The sequence below is a fragment of the Acanthochromis polyacanthus genome, chromosome 15 (assembly GCF_021347895.1).
Source record: "Acanthochromis polyacanthus isolate Apoly-LR-REF ecotype Palm Island chromosome 15, KAUST_Apoly_ChrSc, whole genome shotgun sequence".
NCBI lineage: Eukaryota > Metazoa > Chordata > Actinopteri > Pomacentridae > Acanthochromis > Acanthochromis polyacanthus.
Genome location: NC_067127.1, coordinates 16,495,612 through 16,513,315, shown reverse-complemented (window position 1 = coordinate 16,513,315; position 17,704 = coordinate 16,495,612). Strand labels below are relative to the sequence as shown.

Below are 17,704 nucleotides of genomic sequence, written 5' to 3'. Positions count from 1 at the left end.
GAACATTTGGTCCTAAAATGCCCCCCAGTTTTATGAGTATAGTCTGACAAACTTAAGTCATCCAATTTTACGGCACGTTACTGAGCTCAGTGCCTTAACGCCCCCACAACAGAAACACACACACATGAATGCACTAAAATAATTTACTCAGATGGCTGTTCAAGATCATATTGCAGCCTTTTTTTGACTCTGAGAAAAATGTTTGTTTTGTACAAGATTGCATCATTTTTAATACACACATATATACAACCTTTTACACATTAGAATAAATTACTTGTAGTAGTGAAGTCCTGAGACAGTAGTACAAATTTTACTAAATGTTTCCATTATAAAATTAAGTCTATGAACTCTTTTCTACCACATAAACATGACTCGCATCAGAGAATGAAAATCCAGGTGTTAAAAAAGACAGTACCTTTGGCGTTCACATCATCCATATATTACAGAACGTGATACTGAATCAATAGTCCTACTTGTCATGAAGAATGTGTACTTTTTGCCCAGTGGATCCTTGAAATAGTCAGACAGTTCTAATCTTTCGATTCATTTGTTTTAGGGTGTAAAGTGCATGAGCGCAGTCTTCAAACTCTTTCTTTAGTTGACTTGCTTCAGGTCGTTCTTCAGGCTTCATACACAGCATTGACCTTATAATTTGGTACTGCAATGACACATAATAGAAGAACATCTTGAGCGCTCTGCATGAGCAAATGTTGCCAGATTTATGAAACTTCAATTTCCTGCATTTGGATTCTACACGATAAACTACACAAAGCAAACCTTTTGAAACTCAGATTGGTCTCTTTCTCACAGAATTATCAAAAGTTCGTTTACACACACATCAACATTCCTGTGGTGGCTCTTCATACTCTGAGTATCTACAGAGGAATAACTGTTGAATGTGCTTCTACCTCAATCTCATTTCTTCCGTGTTGTCGACCATTACAGCAAAGGCCATCCTGAGGCCAATACTGTTTAATGTTACTCGTAAAAGTGAAAGAATATTGATGTACCTCTTGGGGAAAATTGTGCAAAAATCCATGAGGAAGTTTCTGGCTTCTGGCATTGTCCCAAATCTGGCATTTATGCAATGGGTAAAGATGGAAAGAACATGTAAATAGTTGGACCAAAACTCAGAATGTGTCCATGTTCTACATTGTAATTTAGGAAACAGATCCTATAACAGACTCCAAACAATTATTAGCAAGTGCAGCAACATTTTTTTGTCTTTGACAAACTCACCGCTTTCCTTTCAGGGCCCGCAGGGAGGTTCCAAATAAGTTCAAAATATATCAACCCCAATGAAAATATGTCTACTTTTCGGTCATATGTGCTTCTGCTTTTCTGTCATGAAACAACAAGAGAATATTCAATGCAGTGAAACCTTCAAATCTTCTATTCTCTACTCTTAGCTATGACAATCATTAAAAATTCACAGCCATAAGTGACATTTCTCATAGTTTCCTCATTCTTCTTGACTGCCAGAAACTGTGGGTAACTGTATTTTTTCTACCACGGTTGCCCCAGTGACAGATTGAAGTAACAGACTGACCAAAGTTCAGGACAGCAAAGAATAAAAGCCAGAAAGACAGTTGTTGCCCAAGAACTGGACGGCTGGGCTCAACATGTAGAATGTTGGACATCTGAAGGGAGCTCAGAGTAGACCTGATGCACCTTTCGAATCGGTTTAAGTGGTTTGGCATCTGATAGAACCTCCATTCCAAGATCTTCTGGCTCCAGCCAACTGGTAGAAGATCCAGGAGGTTAAATTATGGTACAAATTATCCCCTAGGTGGAGACTGGACTTTTTTGATGGGGAGAGACATCTGGACTACTTTGCTTTCTCTTTATCATTGAAACCTTACTAGAAAACTGGAATGAAGGATCTGCAGCAAGAGTGGTAGCACCAGCACAGACAATGCTTATCTGAAGGACGAGATTTCAAAGACACTTATTCAATTTCCTCAATGGACAAAATCACTAGTCATTTAGAAAAATTGGAAAAAGCCAAAGGACCAGCTTTTAGGAACCTATGTTGATCATGTCTTTATTTTTTTAGTTAGACAAAAAGAACAATGTGGTGTTTAAAATCCAAAGCAGTTGTTTCTAAATGAATGTAATAAACCTGGTGATCCTCTAATGATCATAGAGCTCACATTGCTATCATTCTTTGACAGTCCCTGTCACAAATACCAACAAGTTGAATGTGACTTTTTATATGAGGTTGTGCACCTCTTGCAGTCAGGAAGAAAGATGTGGAACCAGCTTTACAGCACCATGAAAGCTCCAGTCAGTCCCTCACTGACTAGTATAGATCTTTTTACCTGCTCAGGAGCCATGTAAGACGGTGTTCCTTTGTACTCTGTTCTCTCCATCAGATTCTCAGCATCATCATCAGTCTCAGTAGTGACCAGACCAAAGTCTCCAATCTTCACTCCTCCATCCTGACCGAACATGATGTTGGCAGGCTGACCATTTAAAAAGGAAACAAATGAACATTTAGCTCCTCGTGTAATGCGTAGTAATAAATAAAAATCTTTTCCACTCTGTCTCACCTTTAGGTCTCTGTGGATGAGTCTCTTGGAGTGAAAGTACTCGACTCCGCTGACTATTTGCTGAGCAATGCTCAGACTGTCCTCCCTTCTTCTGAAGTCTCGCAGAGATTTCTTCACATTCTGAGTATTCCTCTCGTCTATCCACACTCGTAGTGTTCTGGTGTCACACAGCTCCATCTGAATATAGAGATACTGTGCAGATGATTTACTGGTAGAGGACCTTGAAATGTAGGAAAAGACAAAAAAAAAAAAAACACCTTTTTCACGTTACTGGCACCACAGATTTAAAGAAAACTGGATAAAGTACTGTAAGATATAAGGAAGTAACTGATATGTTTTCTGCACAACCTCGGTTATCAAAATATGTTCACTGGTGCAATACAAAACATTTTAAAAAGGTAAAATGTCAAATAGATTTAAAATGTATGGCATTATATTATTTTTTTCAACACAAACACTACCATTCAAAAGTTTAAAGTTAGAAATGTTCTTATTTTTGAAAGAAAAGCAGTGTTTTTTTTCAATGAACATTAAATTAATCAGAAATACAGTCTAAACATTGTTAATGTAGTAAATGACTATTCTAGCAGGAAATAGATGATTTTTAATGGAATATCTACATAGGGGTACAGAGGAACATTTCCAGCAACCATCACTCCTGTGTACTAATGCTACATTGTGTTAGCTAATGGTGCTGAATGGCTAATTGATGATTAGAAAATCCTTGTCCAATTATGTTAGCACTTGAATAAAAATGTGAGTTTTCATGGAAAACATGAAATTGTCTGGGTGACCCCAAATTTTTTGAACAGTAGTGTACATACACATAAACATGTAGGTGTATTCGTTTTGTTTGCACTTGTAAGGCCAAAGGTAACAACTGAACCTATCAGTGCTTTTCCAGTAGTTCACAATTGAAGAGTTAATACAGGGATGGTACTTACTGTGAAGTAGTGCTACTGTCACCTGTACTATCCCACTGGTATTCTGAATCCTCCATCCAACATGTGTAATATCGAACAATGTTAGAGTGGTGGAGGTCTGATAGCGTCCCGACCTCCCGGAGAGCCTTTCTGATCAAAACGAGTACAAGAAAATGCCTGTTTTTAAAAACTGGAGCTTTTTTTTTTTACTGCCACATCACTATCAAAAACCATAAATTCCTGCTAAAAAAATTTCATGATTGATAACTAATAATTACACATTATTCAAGAGCAGCATGGAAGAGGATAATGCCACAGTCATATTTGTTAACCGCACAACACATTTGACAAAGGATCTGTTGGAGCCATTTCAGTTGGTAACCAGCACGTGGTGCTGTGACTAGTGACCTATGTATTTAAAGGCCACACTAATTGCCACAGGTGTGGCGCAAATCAAGAGGTTAATTGTTTTTGACCATGGTTTATCGTGGCGTGTCATGACAGACTGTTTGTTGGAAAGACTTTGCTCTTTGTTAAGTTTGATGAACTCCAGAAGGTAAATAAATAGATGAATTCATTCATAATTGTGAGTTTGGACAATGACCCTTTTTGAATAGACTCTACTGGTGTTGATTTTGTTATCTTTGGACTACGAGGGAGTATAAGAGCACGTCAGAAAGGCCAGAAAGCCACGTGTTCTTAACAGAACCGAGTTTGCATCAACAGGATCTATGCACTAATCAGGGCATAAAGTACAAACTAGAGAAAAAAAATATTTCATTGATTATTTTTTCTTCCAATTGAGTAGGCTAAGTCCTGAAATAAAGCATGTTTGTGGTCTGATTCATTGAGATTGTTTGCTAGAACACCAAAATTGGAATTGACATCGCAGCAAATAGTTCAGTATAAATAACTCTGATCTTTCACAACTAGTTCATGAGTGAAGTACAGTCAGCTCAAACTCTCGGCTCTTTTAAATCAGGCTTGAAAACCAGATTGTTTACTGCAGCTTTCTCTCAGATGCTCTATTTTTTTTGTCTTGTCTTTTAATGCACTTTTACGATCTTAATGTCTACTTTTATGTTTCATTTCTATGATTTTAATGTGTGTCTACCTTTAAATAATTTTTCTGAATGTATTTCTTTGCCATTGTAAAGCACCTTGAATTGCCTTGTTTATGAATCGTGATATACAAATCAACTTGTTTTGCCTTACAATGACAATATTGCCTCGTTTTTTATTGTCTTCTGCACTGACCACTTCTGATGTTAATTTCTGCATACAGCTTTAGGTTCAGTCTATTATCATGATGTTATGGAGCCATCAAATGCACATTTAGGACTCCTTTTACAAGATTCTTGCTTTCAACAAGCTACCTGGAGACACTGAAAAGTCAGAGAGAAACTGTATCAAAGCAAATTGAAAACTTGACTTACTCTTTGCAGCGGACGATTTTATAGCAAAATATTTGTCCAGCAGTTTTTGTTTCGCCTTAAAACTCGACAAAAGGCACCTTTGCAATGCGCTCTATGGAGTCAAATTCTGACATAAACCTGTTTGGAATTAACACAAGCACTGTTGAGGCAGAAAGCTGAAAATGTGAAACTTTCTTTCCAGTTGTACGCATATTGTATTAACACATGCTCACAATGTCACCTAGTGTTTTTCATACCTCGAGGTTACGCACTGACTTGAATGTTTCTGACTGGAACTTTTTTCTTTATGCTTTTCTTTGACATCAGAGATCTTCACATCCTAAAAATTAAATATATTTGTCACATTGACATTAAAAAGGTAAACAAAAACAACTGCATGCATTTAATGAATCATGATTAAGCAGCATATTTTACCTCTTTTCTTTTTCTGACAGAATTTATGGAGTTTGCTGCGAGTCTAACAAGACAAGAAAAATGTCATCAGCAACAATGTCATGAATATGACAAGAATGGGTTTACAACAGATTCAACATATCTTACTTAACTTGGGCTTCAAATCAGGATTTTGATCCTTCATTGGAGACTGTGAGGAGATATAGTCAGTCCAAATATAACGCATAATGTTTGTTACGTACAGACATAAATACAAAACTGGCATTTTTAGAGATGCCTACTGCATTAAATGGCTGCTCTTGGAGTGAATTAACAGTTCAGATGACTTTCCTCGAAGTAGAAAGATGTATTTCAAATAATTTGGACAGCGTTTTAATCCAGACTCAACATTCACATTTGTTTTTTTTTAATGCCGAGAGAGCACTTTAGATCTTAACATGGTGACGTAACACACTTGAACAACAGACCCTTGACACAGACAATCTAAATCAGATTCCACCTGTTACTGCCATAAAAGGTTCTAATGGATTTGATAGTGTGATACAAGTGATGACATTTCCATGTAACGGATTCTCTCTTTTTTTTTTTTTAAATGTATTTAAGAGATAAAAAATATATGGTTTTAAGTGACATTTGCTTAAGTGTGTATCACCTATATCTGTAGGCACTGGTTCACAAATAGGAACAAATTTTAGTTTGTTCAAATTTGTTGAGAAAGTCAATAATTCCCTGATGATTTTGCCATTTTTCACATGACTGGATATGTGCAGCCCTCAAACAAATAAAAGCTTTTTAAAAATAGATTAAAACCTTACCTGACACTGATTCGATTGAGCACAATAAAGGTATAGTTGTACTTAAATAAATTCTAGCAGCTTATTAGAGCTGATCAGCTTGAATAATTTCAGACCACGTGTTGTTTTCTTTTACAAAATTTTATAACTTTATAACAGTGATGATTTATTTGAATTTTATCCTATTGGTTAAATAGTTATAGCATCTTTTAAAAAGACATAGGAGAGTCTTATAATAAATCAATACCTAAAATTCATGAGGTTAAAAATGATATATTCCTAAATTCCTAAAAAAAAAAAAAAATCTAATTCCTACTAGATGGCCAGAAACATTTTTTGAGTAACTATTACTTTGTGTGTAACGCTGTTATGTAATTTAAAAGATATTCCAAGATTAAACTGGCACTCACGATGCCTTGAGCGGAGAATTGTGAGATGACGAGAAAAAAGCCATCATGAAGGGAATGCAGCGAGAGAAACTTCACTAACCAGCCTGGAATCAGCAAAGCAAATGTGCATTTCAACTAAGAAAAAAACGCAGTATAAATACGGTGGTCACGGTGGTCTGACAATTATTTCCAGATCTGTAAGATCACAAACAACAGACCTGATCCTTGGAAGGGTTTGGTGAACTGATGAGAACAATTGCTGAGTCACTTGTAGATGTCGGTGTATTTTTGCTTTTTCATCAATGGATTGCCTTAAAGAAACACAGTGAAGACATTGATGACACATCCACAGCATTAAACGTTACCATCTGTTGTGTTTACTCATTCAGTGCCTCACAGTGAGCTCAGTGCTGTGGACGGCCTGGACGGTGGAACATCATCAGACACAGCTGAGCAGGACGTCACTGAAAGCACAAAGTGTTCGTTGCATACTGGTCTAACATGCTTTGCAAGAACTGATCCTCTAATGCGCAATAATAATAAGTAGCATTATATTAATCGTGGCAGCTTCTTGTGGGGAGAGAAAGGAGGAGGGTGACATGCAGTTTTTAACCATGTGGTTTCCACTTTAACCATTTGGGCCACTGGGCCGCTTTAAGATCAAGCATGTTTCACGTCTTATGATTTAAAACCACAATAACCTCACCTGGCATTCTGATACTACCACTGTATAACTGCAGACAGTGGGATTTATTTTAGTGAAGCAAAAATAGTACAACATTAAAGGAATATAGTACAAAATAAACAAAAATATACATAAGTACTAGTTCTAGAAATAACATTATGCACACATCAGTGGTACTGTGCAGGTTTTTGATGAACAGAAATACTGCGAGAGTAATAATATTGCACAGATTATCAATATTGTACAGATTGTGAGTAAAAAAATAATGATATACCACCACCAGTCAAAAGTTTCAACACACGTCTCAATTCAGCGCTTTGTAGATTAATAATGAAGATGAACACTTTTTTGTTTACAACATAATTCCATATATATTCTTTTATAGTTTTGATGTCTTCAGTGTTAATCTACAATGTATAAAATCATTAAATAAAAAACATTAAATGAGAAGGTGTGTCCAAACTTTGGACTGGTAGTGTAGCATATATTCTAGTGTATTTAGAAAAACAGATATTTTAAAGTGCAAACTATTCATAATTCACAGAATGTATGAGAAGTATGACAGTTTTTTGATGTGCAGTCTACTGGGAGCAGTCCTTGTTGTAGAGTCTGACACCAAAATAAACATTTTAAACAGTTTTGTAGTTTCACCATCATTAATCATTCTGATCCTCCTTTTGTCTGGTGGTGAGCAATTGATGACTGCATACAGAAAAGTGACAAAGTGCAAGAATATCTTTAGGTAGGTAGGCGGGTCAGTGTTTAGTTATTCTGAACAATATGACTACACATGTGAGGACTCATATAAAAGTTGAAGGATTCTCCATTAACACGATCTCACATTTATGCTGACATACACTGTCAAAATAATTTCATTTTTATGAATATTTTGACTAATGATTATTTTTCACAGTGAAAACAAAACGAAACTAGATGAGCCCGTCAGTAGAGTGCAGAACCACGCCTCTGCTAGTGAAAACCCTGTCCTCCCTATACAACTGATGCAATATGTATCAATTTAGATCATCGTACGTATCCCTCCCTACTTGATCTGCTGACCTGTAACTCCACAACTGAGCAGGAGACCTTAGACTGATCTTCAGTGTCAAGTTTGATTATCCTGACTTCAGCGGTTGCAGAGATATCAGACCGGACATACATGCAAGCATGCATGCATATACATACATACATACATACATACATACATACATACATACATACATACATACATACATACATACATACATACATACATACATACATACATACATACATACATACATACCCAGCCAGATACCGCACCGAATGCAATACCCCGCCGACGTACCCATCGTGGTTAAATAAAACGTAACATTTCAAGATAAGACATTTTATGAAAGAATTCTTGTCAGTGAATAGCGGCTAAGGCTAATGTAAAATGCTCAGATGGACAGATGAACGAATCAATAATGTTTCCTCTGCTACCCAAAACATTTCTTCTGACGTTAATGATGTTAAGGATATCTTTCATGTTGCTGTCAGAAGGAATGAGAAAATTGCAGGATTAATTTCAACACTTTATCACCGCATTCATTTTTTAAAAGGCTAACACTGACATCATACTCTAAAAGCTGCCGTAATGCTAATGTTAAGGGAGTTGGGTAGACACAGAGAGATTGGCTCTGTTCAGGGTTTGGAAATGACTGGATTTACAGAGAAGAGTCACTGCAGAGCACAGGAGATCATCATAGGCCTTTCTACTGACCTGCCATAGCTAGGTCACAGGAGAATAACACCTGTGACCATGGCAACTGTACATAAAGAGTCACAGGTGTGACCTCAAAATGCTTAGAAAATTTTAAGCATAAAAAAATACACCAAATTTCACTAACCAGAGAAGCTAGACTTAGAATTTTGTTGGCTAAAACTAAATGAAAATCAAATGACTAAAATTCTACAAAAGCAATACTCATTTTTGGCAACATTGATAAATCAGTATCAGGTGCCAGAATTACACTGATGCAGAAAAAGAAAAACACTGGACTTGTATGGTTTACAGTGAGAGATAAAAAAAGAAGTGTTTTTTTGGAGAACTGATGGCTTAGTACAAATAAGTTATTTCCAGAAAAACATCAGAAATCTTAATAACTTGCTGTCCCAGTTGACGTTCCTGAAGCAAACCAGGCCAGCTGGCTGCATTTTGTTTGGCCTCCTTGACACTCTTGCCCTCACCAACAGGATATTCCTTGTTGTTGATCACTAATTTGTAGAAAAATCTGTATTGCAGGAGGAAATATCAGATTTTTCTCTCATATCTACCAAGAGCAACTATCCAGTGTCTGCAGGCTACCAGAAGTGCAGTCATACTCACTGAGGCATTGGTGGACCACATTCTTTCAACTAGGATGATTCCTGGGTGCGCCTTGTTTCTGACAGTAGAGATTGATGATTGAAATGAAATCTTTTTCTGTAAGCTGCTGTCTTCTGTCTTTACACTCAGGCTCTTTGTCCTATCGCTGTAAACACAAAGACAGCCACATTCTGATTAGAAACTTTAATAACCATCAAAAGAGTCACAATGAAACAATGTGTTGTCGTGCTCACCAAATGTCATCTTCATTCTGACTCCATTTTCCTTTGTGGACTGACACAGCACTGTATTTCACATCCTCAGTCTGAAAAAACAGAACAGTATGACTGCATTACTCACTGATTGAAGCACAGCTAGTGTCACATTTCAAATTGACACTGACAAGCATTTTGGTTCCTCCATTCCTTTCTCTTCATTTCACTCAGGACTTTAATAAGGACGAACTGGTGTGTATACTATTACTTACCTCTGTATTTCTACTGCCATGTATGTCATCATATACCAGCTTGGCTGCTTCCTCCTTAGCTCCCCTCTTGTTTTTCCACAGACCTCTGATATTCCTTATCACCAACCACAAACCTACAACGGCTTTACCATTACAAAAAAACTATTTAATACATTTCTAATAGCGAATACACAACTTTAAATGGTGCTGGATGCAGTGTGTACACTCACTAAGCTGTATTAAGTTTCCGAGTTTGGTCATCTCCACTGGTTTTATAATCAGCCTCATCTTCTGACCGTATTCATTCAGCCAACATATGTAATTGATGCTTGTGTGACGAACAGGTGTAGAAGAAGCTTCAGCTGCATGTTCTGTCTGTCAGGAAATCAACAAACTTACAGTACATCAACACAAAAACGCATTCATACAGTGAGTAACCAAAGTGATGTCATCATCTTACAGAATCAGCTGTTTCCTCCAATAAGCCGCTGAAGGCGTTTTTAGCCGCGTTCTGTTTGGCTTCCTTCTTGTTCTTGCCCACTCCGTCAGGATAGGCCTTACCATTGAGGACAGCTCTGAGGGTAAACCTGAAAAGTCATAAGACTGTTGTTAAAGAGACAAGAATGTGTTGTGATGGAGGCTGTTTAATGAAGACATGTATCTGAACATGTCTTCAGATACATATCTCTATAAACATCATAGTAACGGATCCTATGTGGAAACTAGAGGTGCAGTTTGTTCTGTTTGTACCTGACCAGATCATAAAACAAGAACAATGGCCTACTTGTTTTATGAATTGGCACTGGACTGGCTCAATCACACCTTTAACCCCTCAGACTGCTCAACAGTATGTCATGAGAGATGATGATAATTTGCATGATGCTACTCTGCACTGCAGGAATACAACTAGTTTCCCCTTAATCAAACTCAGAAAAAAGTGCTAGTGGTGAATAAATATTCAGACCCTTCATTTAGTACTTGATTAAAACATCTTTGGCAGTAATGACAGTCTAAAGTCTACTTGAGAATAATTCAACAACCTCAGCATGCCATTTTTTTGAAAGTGTCCCTGTTGGCAGAATCATTCATCAAAGTTGGTGCACAGCCATGTTCAGGTATTTCCATGGATATTCTGCTGGGTTCAGGTCCAGACTCCTAAAGCCACTCCTGTGTTTTCCTAGTCTTGTTGAGATGTAAACTTTTGCCTCAGCCTGAGATCAGGAGCGTCTAGAAAAGGTTGTTATTCAAGATGAAGCTGTAGTTTTGTCTCCTGTCCTCCCATCTCCAGAAAATCAGCTGTGGATCACAATCACAGTGACCTCCCCAACATCCTTCATTAACATTACTCAGTTCGGCTCAGGACCAGATCTGGTATTAATGGAAGATCTGCTATGCATTAAGAATGCTGGAAGGTACTGTGTTGGGCACTTTTAATGCTGTGGAGGTTTTCTTTTAGATTTCCCTGATTATCACAATCATGTTGTGCAAAGTCTACAGACAATTTGCCTCACTCTCAAGTACAACACCAACTGTGAGACCTCACACAGACAAACTTTCCAAATTATGTCCAAAGAATACAACCAGGCACAGGTAAACTAAATGAAACGGTAGAGGCATCTCAGCTGATAGAAAGATTTGGTAGGATGCGAGTCAGCTACTTTTGGAAATGGGACATCAGTCTTTGTCGCTGTGGAGTACTGTGTGTACACTGATGAGGAAGAAATAAGTAAGATCAATCTGAAGATGCTGAAATATAAGAAAATGAGGAAAAACTTAAGAAGGTCTGAAATCTTTCTGAATGCACTCTATGTGTATTGCACCACTACAGCGTGTCACTTTTAACTGTAACACTTATAACACGTTATAATACTCAAGGTGCAATTGCTTTCCCCTCCACAGGAAACAATCAATTATATCTCAGAGCTAAATACTGCTGGATCAACATAGCTTGGTCACTGAATGGTCTAAACCAGCCTGTGAAGTACATTTTGTCTATAAACTTGTGCCATTTCCATTTGTCAGATGTAAGCATGTAGAACACCACTGCTGCACAGGTTTATCCTACTAAAGACACAGACGTCTTCCAAGTTCTGCAGGACCTGGCAGGTCGCAGATACACCAGTAAATGTGTTTAACTCACGTTTTAATGTGATCAGGTCCAGAACATCCGACGTCTTCATATCTCAGCTCCAAACGTTTCCTCTGGACAAACTCGTTCAGTTTAGCGACGTAGTTTTCCGACTCCATGATGGAAATTAAAACTCAGCAGTCGGAATGCTAGCCTAAACTACATACATGTAGGAGAACAACGTACAAATCTCATATTAGTACGTGTTTTCTGTGATAACTATTATTTCCACGTCTGTGTAAGTTTCGTTTTCCATGCAAACGTCACGGTGCCTTCACTTAATGTCGGAAATACCAAACACTGTGTTGCTCAATAAAGTTATCAGTTAAAAAAAAATGCTTCGCAAACATGAAACCGATGAGCTAGCTGTTAGCTATTAGCTCTGTTAGTAGTTACTCTGATTTAGATTTAGATTTCAACTACGTCTGATTTAACTTTACGTAGCTTGAAGTAAAGTATGCACCTTCATGTGATTCACGAACAACTGTGTTGCCATTAAAATAAACCGCGACTTCCAAGAGGTCGCGCCCGTCGCTAAGACTCATGGGAACTGCAGTTCTTAGTGTCAAAAACGGATGAGGTTTACTGTCCAGATGGTTGTAGACTTATCTTTGCCGTGTTCTACCACAATCTTATCTAATTATTTCACAGACAAGAACAAAAGAAACTCACAATTTCAAGAGGTTGTTAAATGTGTACATTAGAATCTTTCACAACACCAAAAAGAAAACTGTGATTTACAGTGATGTTTTATTTATCCAACAAGTGTTTTCTGGTTGGAAGTGACAAGAGTGACAAAAGACGACAACAACAACAATAATAATATTAAAAATAACTTCTTGTATAGCCTCTTTTCAAAGAAAACAAATGTTAAAGTTAGACAAACAATGAAAGCTAATTAACAAAAATAAGATTGCAAATATTAATATGTACAAGATAAATTTACGTCAAGTCGATTCAAAGTTTTGAGATAACCCATATAAGACAAAAGCCGCTGCACCAAAGTGCCTTCCAGTTAAAAGGATTAGGAATGGTGTTACAAACGTAAACAAACAAGACTGAACATTGCAGTTAAGAGCTATAGTGTTATCTAGGTGATCTGAGTAAGACGTGAGTTGCAGATACTAATGATAAATGTGGATTATTTCTGTTTATGAATTTCTATCATTACTCATACTCTTTCTCATTTGTCAGAGCAACACCTTATTTGGCAACCCAGATATTAAACCATTCTCATCATTGCCAACAAGCTCCACTTGCATTTTGTTCCACTCCTCTGTTGCGATGAAATCCAGGTGTTTGAGGTTGGAAAGCTTCTTTTTCAACTGACTATAGAACCGATGACCAAAAGCTTTCTTTGTCCTGACAAACTTTTTGTGTTGTTTGGAGTTCTCCTGATCAGCATTTATAAAGACCAGCCTTGTTCAGTGTCTTCTGAAGTATTTGCCTTGAAATGTTGGTACCAGAATTATATTTATCTCAGTGTTGTTCCTTGGATTCTTATTAGAACACCAGAATCATTGGCAGTGCAGGAATCAGTTTTAGCTTCCCATTGCACCCTCTCAGATTTAGCATTGATTCACAGCTTTTTACCCTGTCTTGTAATGCTCACCAAGCTCTTAACTGTTCTCAATTTGTGTATAAATGCACTGGAACATAGTATAAATTACCAAAGGATCATTTGGAATGGTATAAAACTTGCATTATGCCATAAATTTGTGACAATTTCAAGTTTGTACATGATGAACACCTGAAACACTGTTTCTTACCACACGTATTTATGTCATTTAGTCAAAGGAGACCTAAATGTCAAAGAAAATCCACTAATAATCCAAATCTGAGTAATTTTCGTATGTATGGAAGTATGATGCTGCCATCATTCAAGCTCCAAACTAGTAGATTGTGGGAAAGTAAAACAAAGTGAGACAGAAAAGGGAAAAATAATAGCACTATAATGACAACTTTTCAAGTAAATCAAATTACTACATCTTAGATTGCGAAATGAATAAAATTAAATGTAAATGGTTGGTTTCATAAAACATTTAATGAAAACATAGGTATGTATTGCTCTTAAAACATATCACAGAATTTTTTGGACTTCTTCTTTTAAAAAAGAAACCATTAACATGTATCTTAATTCCCCACAACAGTCCCACAAATGTAAAGAAAAACTCAAGACTTTCACCATAAACACAGACGGTGATGTCCTTCTAGCAATGGACAGCAGATACAAATACGATGATAAATAAATAAATCCTAATTCTGATCACTTTATTGCCTGTCTGCAACATTTGTACCTGCTTTTTCCACAGGGAACTACTACGCATAAGTTGTTTTCTTAAATCAAGTTTAATCGTGGTCTGCTGCTGTGTCCCCAGGACAGTTTGAGTACAAGTCCTCCTCATCTGTAAAATTAAAGCACAAGAAAAAAAATGTATACCAGCAAAGGTCATAAAGACAATCATAAAACTTCAACCATGTTGCCATCACTCTTACCATTATATGTGGTTCCACACCATATGCAGTAAAAATGGACTCCTCTCAAATACGACGTCAAAATTTGCAGTTTATCAAAGGACTGTAAAAGGGAAGCACATAAAAATGCACTTTAATAACTCTTGGTGAGACACCCTGAAATCTTATGCAGTATTGCAGCATGTTCCAGTATATTAAATGTGTACTAGTGCCCTATACATTGAGTTAGAAACAAGATTTCAGAACAAAATGATGATTAATTGGTGTGAGAATATATAAGAAAAACGGCCCTAAAATATCTGATTCCAATGTCTTAAATGTGTATATTTCCTTGTTTCTTTACCTCTCTATGGCAGGAACTGAAGATCTTTGAGTGGTTGGCAAAGATAGGGTAGTCTTGGACTGACCTGGCATTTTTCACCACTTTTTGACATTTTATAGACAAACAACTAATTGATTACTTAAGAAAACTAGAAAAGCATTCAGACAGCGCAGTACTCCACCAAGGCTGTTCATTTGCCCATATGGCATGGTCAGAAACTTAATTAGAGATTTAAACAATTGTTCTTTATATCATTTCCCACAGATAAGTCATGCTAAGTACGCAGTGGTTGATTTGTAGTAGGATCGCAATTGTCTGATCGTCATCAGGCAGCTGAAGTAGTGTTCACTTGTTGTCATAGTTACAGTGACACCGTGCCATTATCTTGCAAAGATACAGAAATCTTTAACAAACCCATGGATCCAGACTATCAGCCACATCACTGCCAACTCTAATGACATAATCCTTGTGTCATTTCTGACCTTCCTGAAATTTTCATCCAAATCCATTAGTCTGTTTTTGAGTAATGTTACTAATAGACAGACAGACAGACGGACAGACAGACGAACATACACCGATCATCACATAACTGCTGCATTCCTTGGCGGAGTAATATTCACAGGACTAATCAACAGTGAAAGTAACTGTTAGTTGTAGAGCTAATACAACATACAGTAGACAGAATTTTTGTTCATAAATTAGATTCACATTTAAATCATAATAAATAATCTAAACTAATACTAACAGTCAGTTCCATGATCTTCCTCTCTCGTCTTTCTCCTCATTCTCCTCTCCTCTTTAAACCATTTCCTCATCATCAGCATTTGCTTTAGGCAGTACCAGTCTTCTCGAGGTACAGTTATGCTCTAAAAATGAAGAAACATGACAGCTGAGGGATTCACACACAGAAACTCTAATTATGGTTTCTTTATTGATGCAGAGTAAATAGTGGAATGTGGCATTCAGTTGTTTTTTTTTTTGCTGCATTACGCATGTAATTTTCTTTTATCACTGCAGAGGGACAGATCAAAGATCTGCAAAAACAGCATAAGCAGAGAAATGTGCAGATGATTCCATGCTATGATATATTCTTCCTACCTTCTGACTGTCAAGCTGCTCACAAGACCGCTGACTCCTCCTGAGGTCACTTCAATCTTTCGTTCCTCTCTCTCTGTCCTTACCCTTGACCTTAAATGAAAAAGCACAAGATTACACCAAAGCCTAAAAATGTTTTATTATGTAACAGAGGACAATGTTTAGTTGTGGATTTCATAGCATCTGGAAGTTTACCTAAAATCTTCCAGAGATTTTGTCTCATTCTGTTGTTCGGCTCGCATTTTTTGCCGAAATGTTCAAGTTCTTCTCAGCTTTTCTTTTCTTCGCCTCTTCCATTCCAATGCCTCCTCTGTCTAATTGAACATAGAGAGATAAGAAATGTTGCACTCCATCAGTTGAATTGCACACAACATTAACAAATACACTTTCAATAATGTATTGCCTACCTGTTTTGATATTAAGTGGAATTGGATCAACCTCCCGGCTCCTGAAGAGATAACAGAGGTAATATTTAGGATGAATGCAAATAAATTCAAATAACATAATTCATACTGAAGAAAATATAACCATAGCGTGTAACAGCTTATCTTTTAAACAACACACAGAGCACAACTGGATACATTTTCCTAACCAGAACAACAGAAATGATTTTTTTTAAATTCCACAAAACAGGCTGTTTGCATGCTGTCTATATTTTTGTTGCATTAAAAAAAAGACACTTGCCCTCCTTTCCGAGGCCTTGACCTGCTTTGTAACCCATTTTTTGTAGAAGTGCAAATCCCTTGTTCTCATTGCTGATGGAGCTCTGCAGAGCTGTTTCCCTGCTTTCCTTCTCCTGCTCCTTGTAGGTCTTCTGACGGTTCTTGATGTTCTTTTCCTTTTGCTGTGCCTCCTTTTCATTGCTTCTTTTACTCGCCTCACCATGTTGACGCCTGGTTTCACATCTTGACTAACAGACAAAAGAACAGAAAAATGTTACTGGGATGAAAAACAACGGAGTTATTCAGACAGCACTTACTAAATATCATACTTCTATATCTTTACAGGTGACATTTCTTTGAACACTTGCGAATTAACTTGTGCTCTAGGACTGCTAGCACAGACCAACAGACTACATCATTGTTTCTAATTTAACAATATTGACGTCCTCGGGTTTCATTACCAACCGCAGCTACGAAAACACTTACATTTTACTAAGGAATGCGTCAGACATATAGTCCTCCTCCTCGTCAGACATTATGGAAGCAGAAGGGAAATAAAAGTAGAAAAGAACAGTTAAAGAATTTCAGAATTTAGCCGCTTGTGTATTTGTATATGCTCCGTTGATGTTTGGTTCGTTCACGGATACATTCCGACTAGCTGCAAAGTAAAGTCTAACGTTCCTGTGCGTTTTACAAATAATTCAGAGAAAGTATTTATTATGTGAGACTAAAATAATTCAAAAATGGACACACATAATAAGACACATTTTTTATGTAGCATACTCAATTTGACTATTTAAGATACAGTATTCGTTCAGTTTCGCATCGGACAAACTTTAATGCGACACCGCAGATACTCGTCGTCATTCATCCTGGGTCATCGAAACACAGGTAGGAAAGACAGTTTGCTCACATATATCACACAAAACTAGAATGTGTTTGTTTCTTATGTGTTGTTTGGAAAGCTTAATGTTTTTAAAGGTAACGAGAGGCAGCTAAAGCCGTGTTTGGGTGAGAGTGTGCAGCCGCAGTTTAGCTTGTTCCTTGGATAAACT

The 17,704-nt window shown here is 37.1% G+C and overlaps 2 protein-coding genes and 1 long non-coding RNA gene across 3 annotated transcripts; all 3 read right to left on the bottom strand.

Annotated features, from left to right (window-relative positions):
• Nucleotides 1-129: 129 nt before the first annotated feature.
• LOC110949289 (interferon-induced, double-stranded RNA-activated protein kinase-like) lies at nt 130-12,400 on the bottom strand. Its single transcript, XM_051960121.1, is given in 18 exon segments — nt 130-658; nt 1,011-1,073; nt 1,240-1,341; nt 2,322-2,465; nt 2,553-2,772; nt 3,497-3,625; nt 4,912-4,933; nt 4,936-4,979; nt 4,981-5,028; nt 5,148-5,230; nt 5,326-5,368; nt 9,305-9,427; nt 9,542-9,667; nt 9,756-9,826; nt 9,989-10,110; nt 10,198-10,342; nt 10,428-10,554; nt 12,108-12,400. Coding segments are annotated over 18 exon segments (1,857 nt in total). The 5' UTR covers nt 12,215-12,400; the 3' UTR covers nt 130-520.
• On the bottom strand, nt 5,445-7,449 carry LOC127537448 (uncharacterized). The gene is made up of 3 exons (XR_007947072.1): nt 6,885-7,449; nt 6,706-6,798; nt 5,445-5,494 (listed from the first exon to the last, which is right to left on the bottom strand). It is a non-coding gene; the product is annotated as an uncharacterized LOC127537448 (long non-coding RNA).
• A 3,288-nt stretch (nt 12,401-15,688) lies between the features above and the next one.
• On the bottom strand, nt 15,689-17,301 carry gpatch11 (G patch domain containing 11). The gene is given in 8 exon segments (XM_051960271.1): nt 15,689-15,758; nt 15,991-16,080; nt 16,183-16,245; nt 16,247-16,301; nt 16,395-16,432; nt 16,668-16,848; nt 16,851-16,897; nt 17,136-17,301. Coding segments are annotated over 8 exon segments (531 nt in total). The 5' UTR covers nt 17,186-17,301; the 3' UTR covers nt 15,689-15,751.
• Between the last annotated feature and the right edge of the window lie 403 nt (nt 17,302-17,704).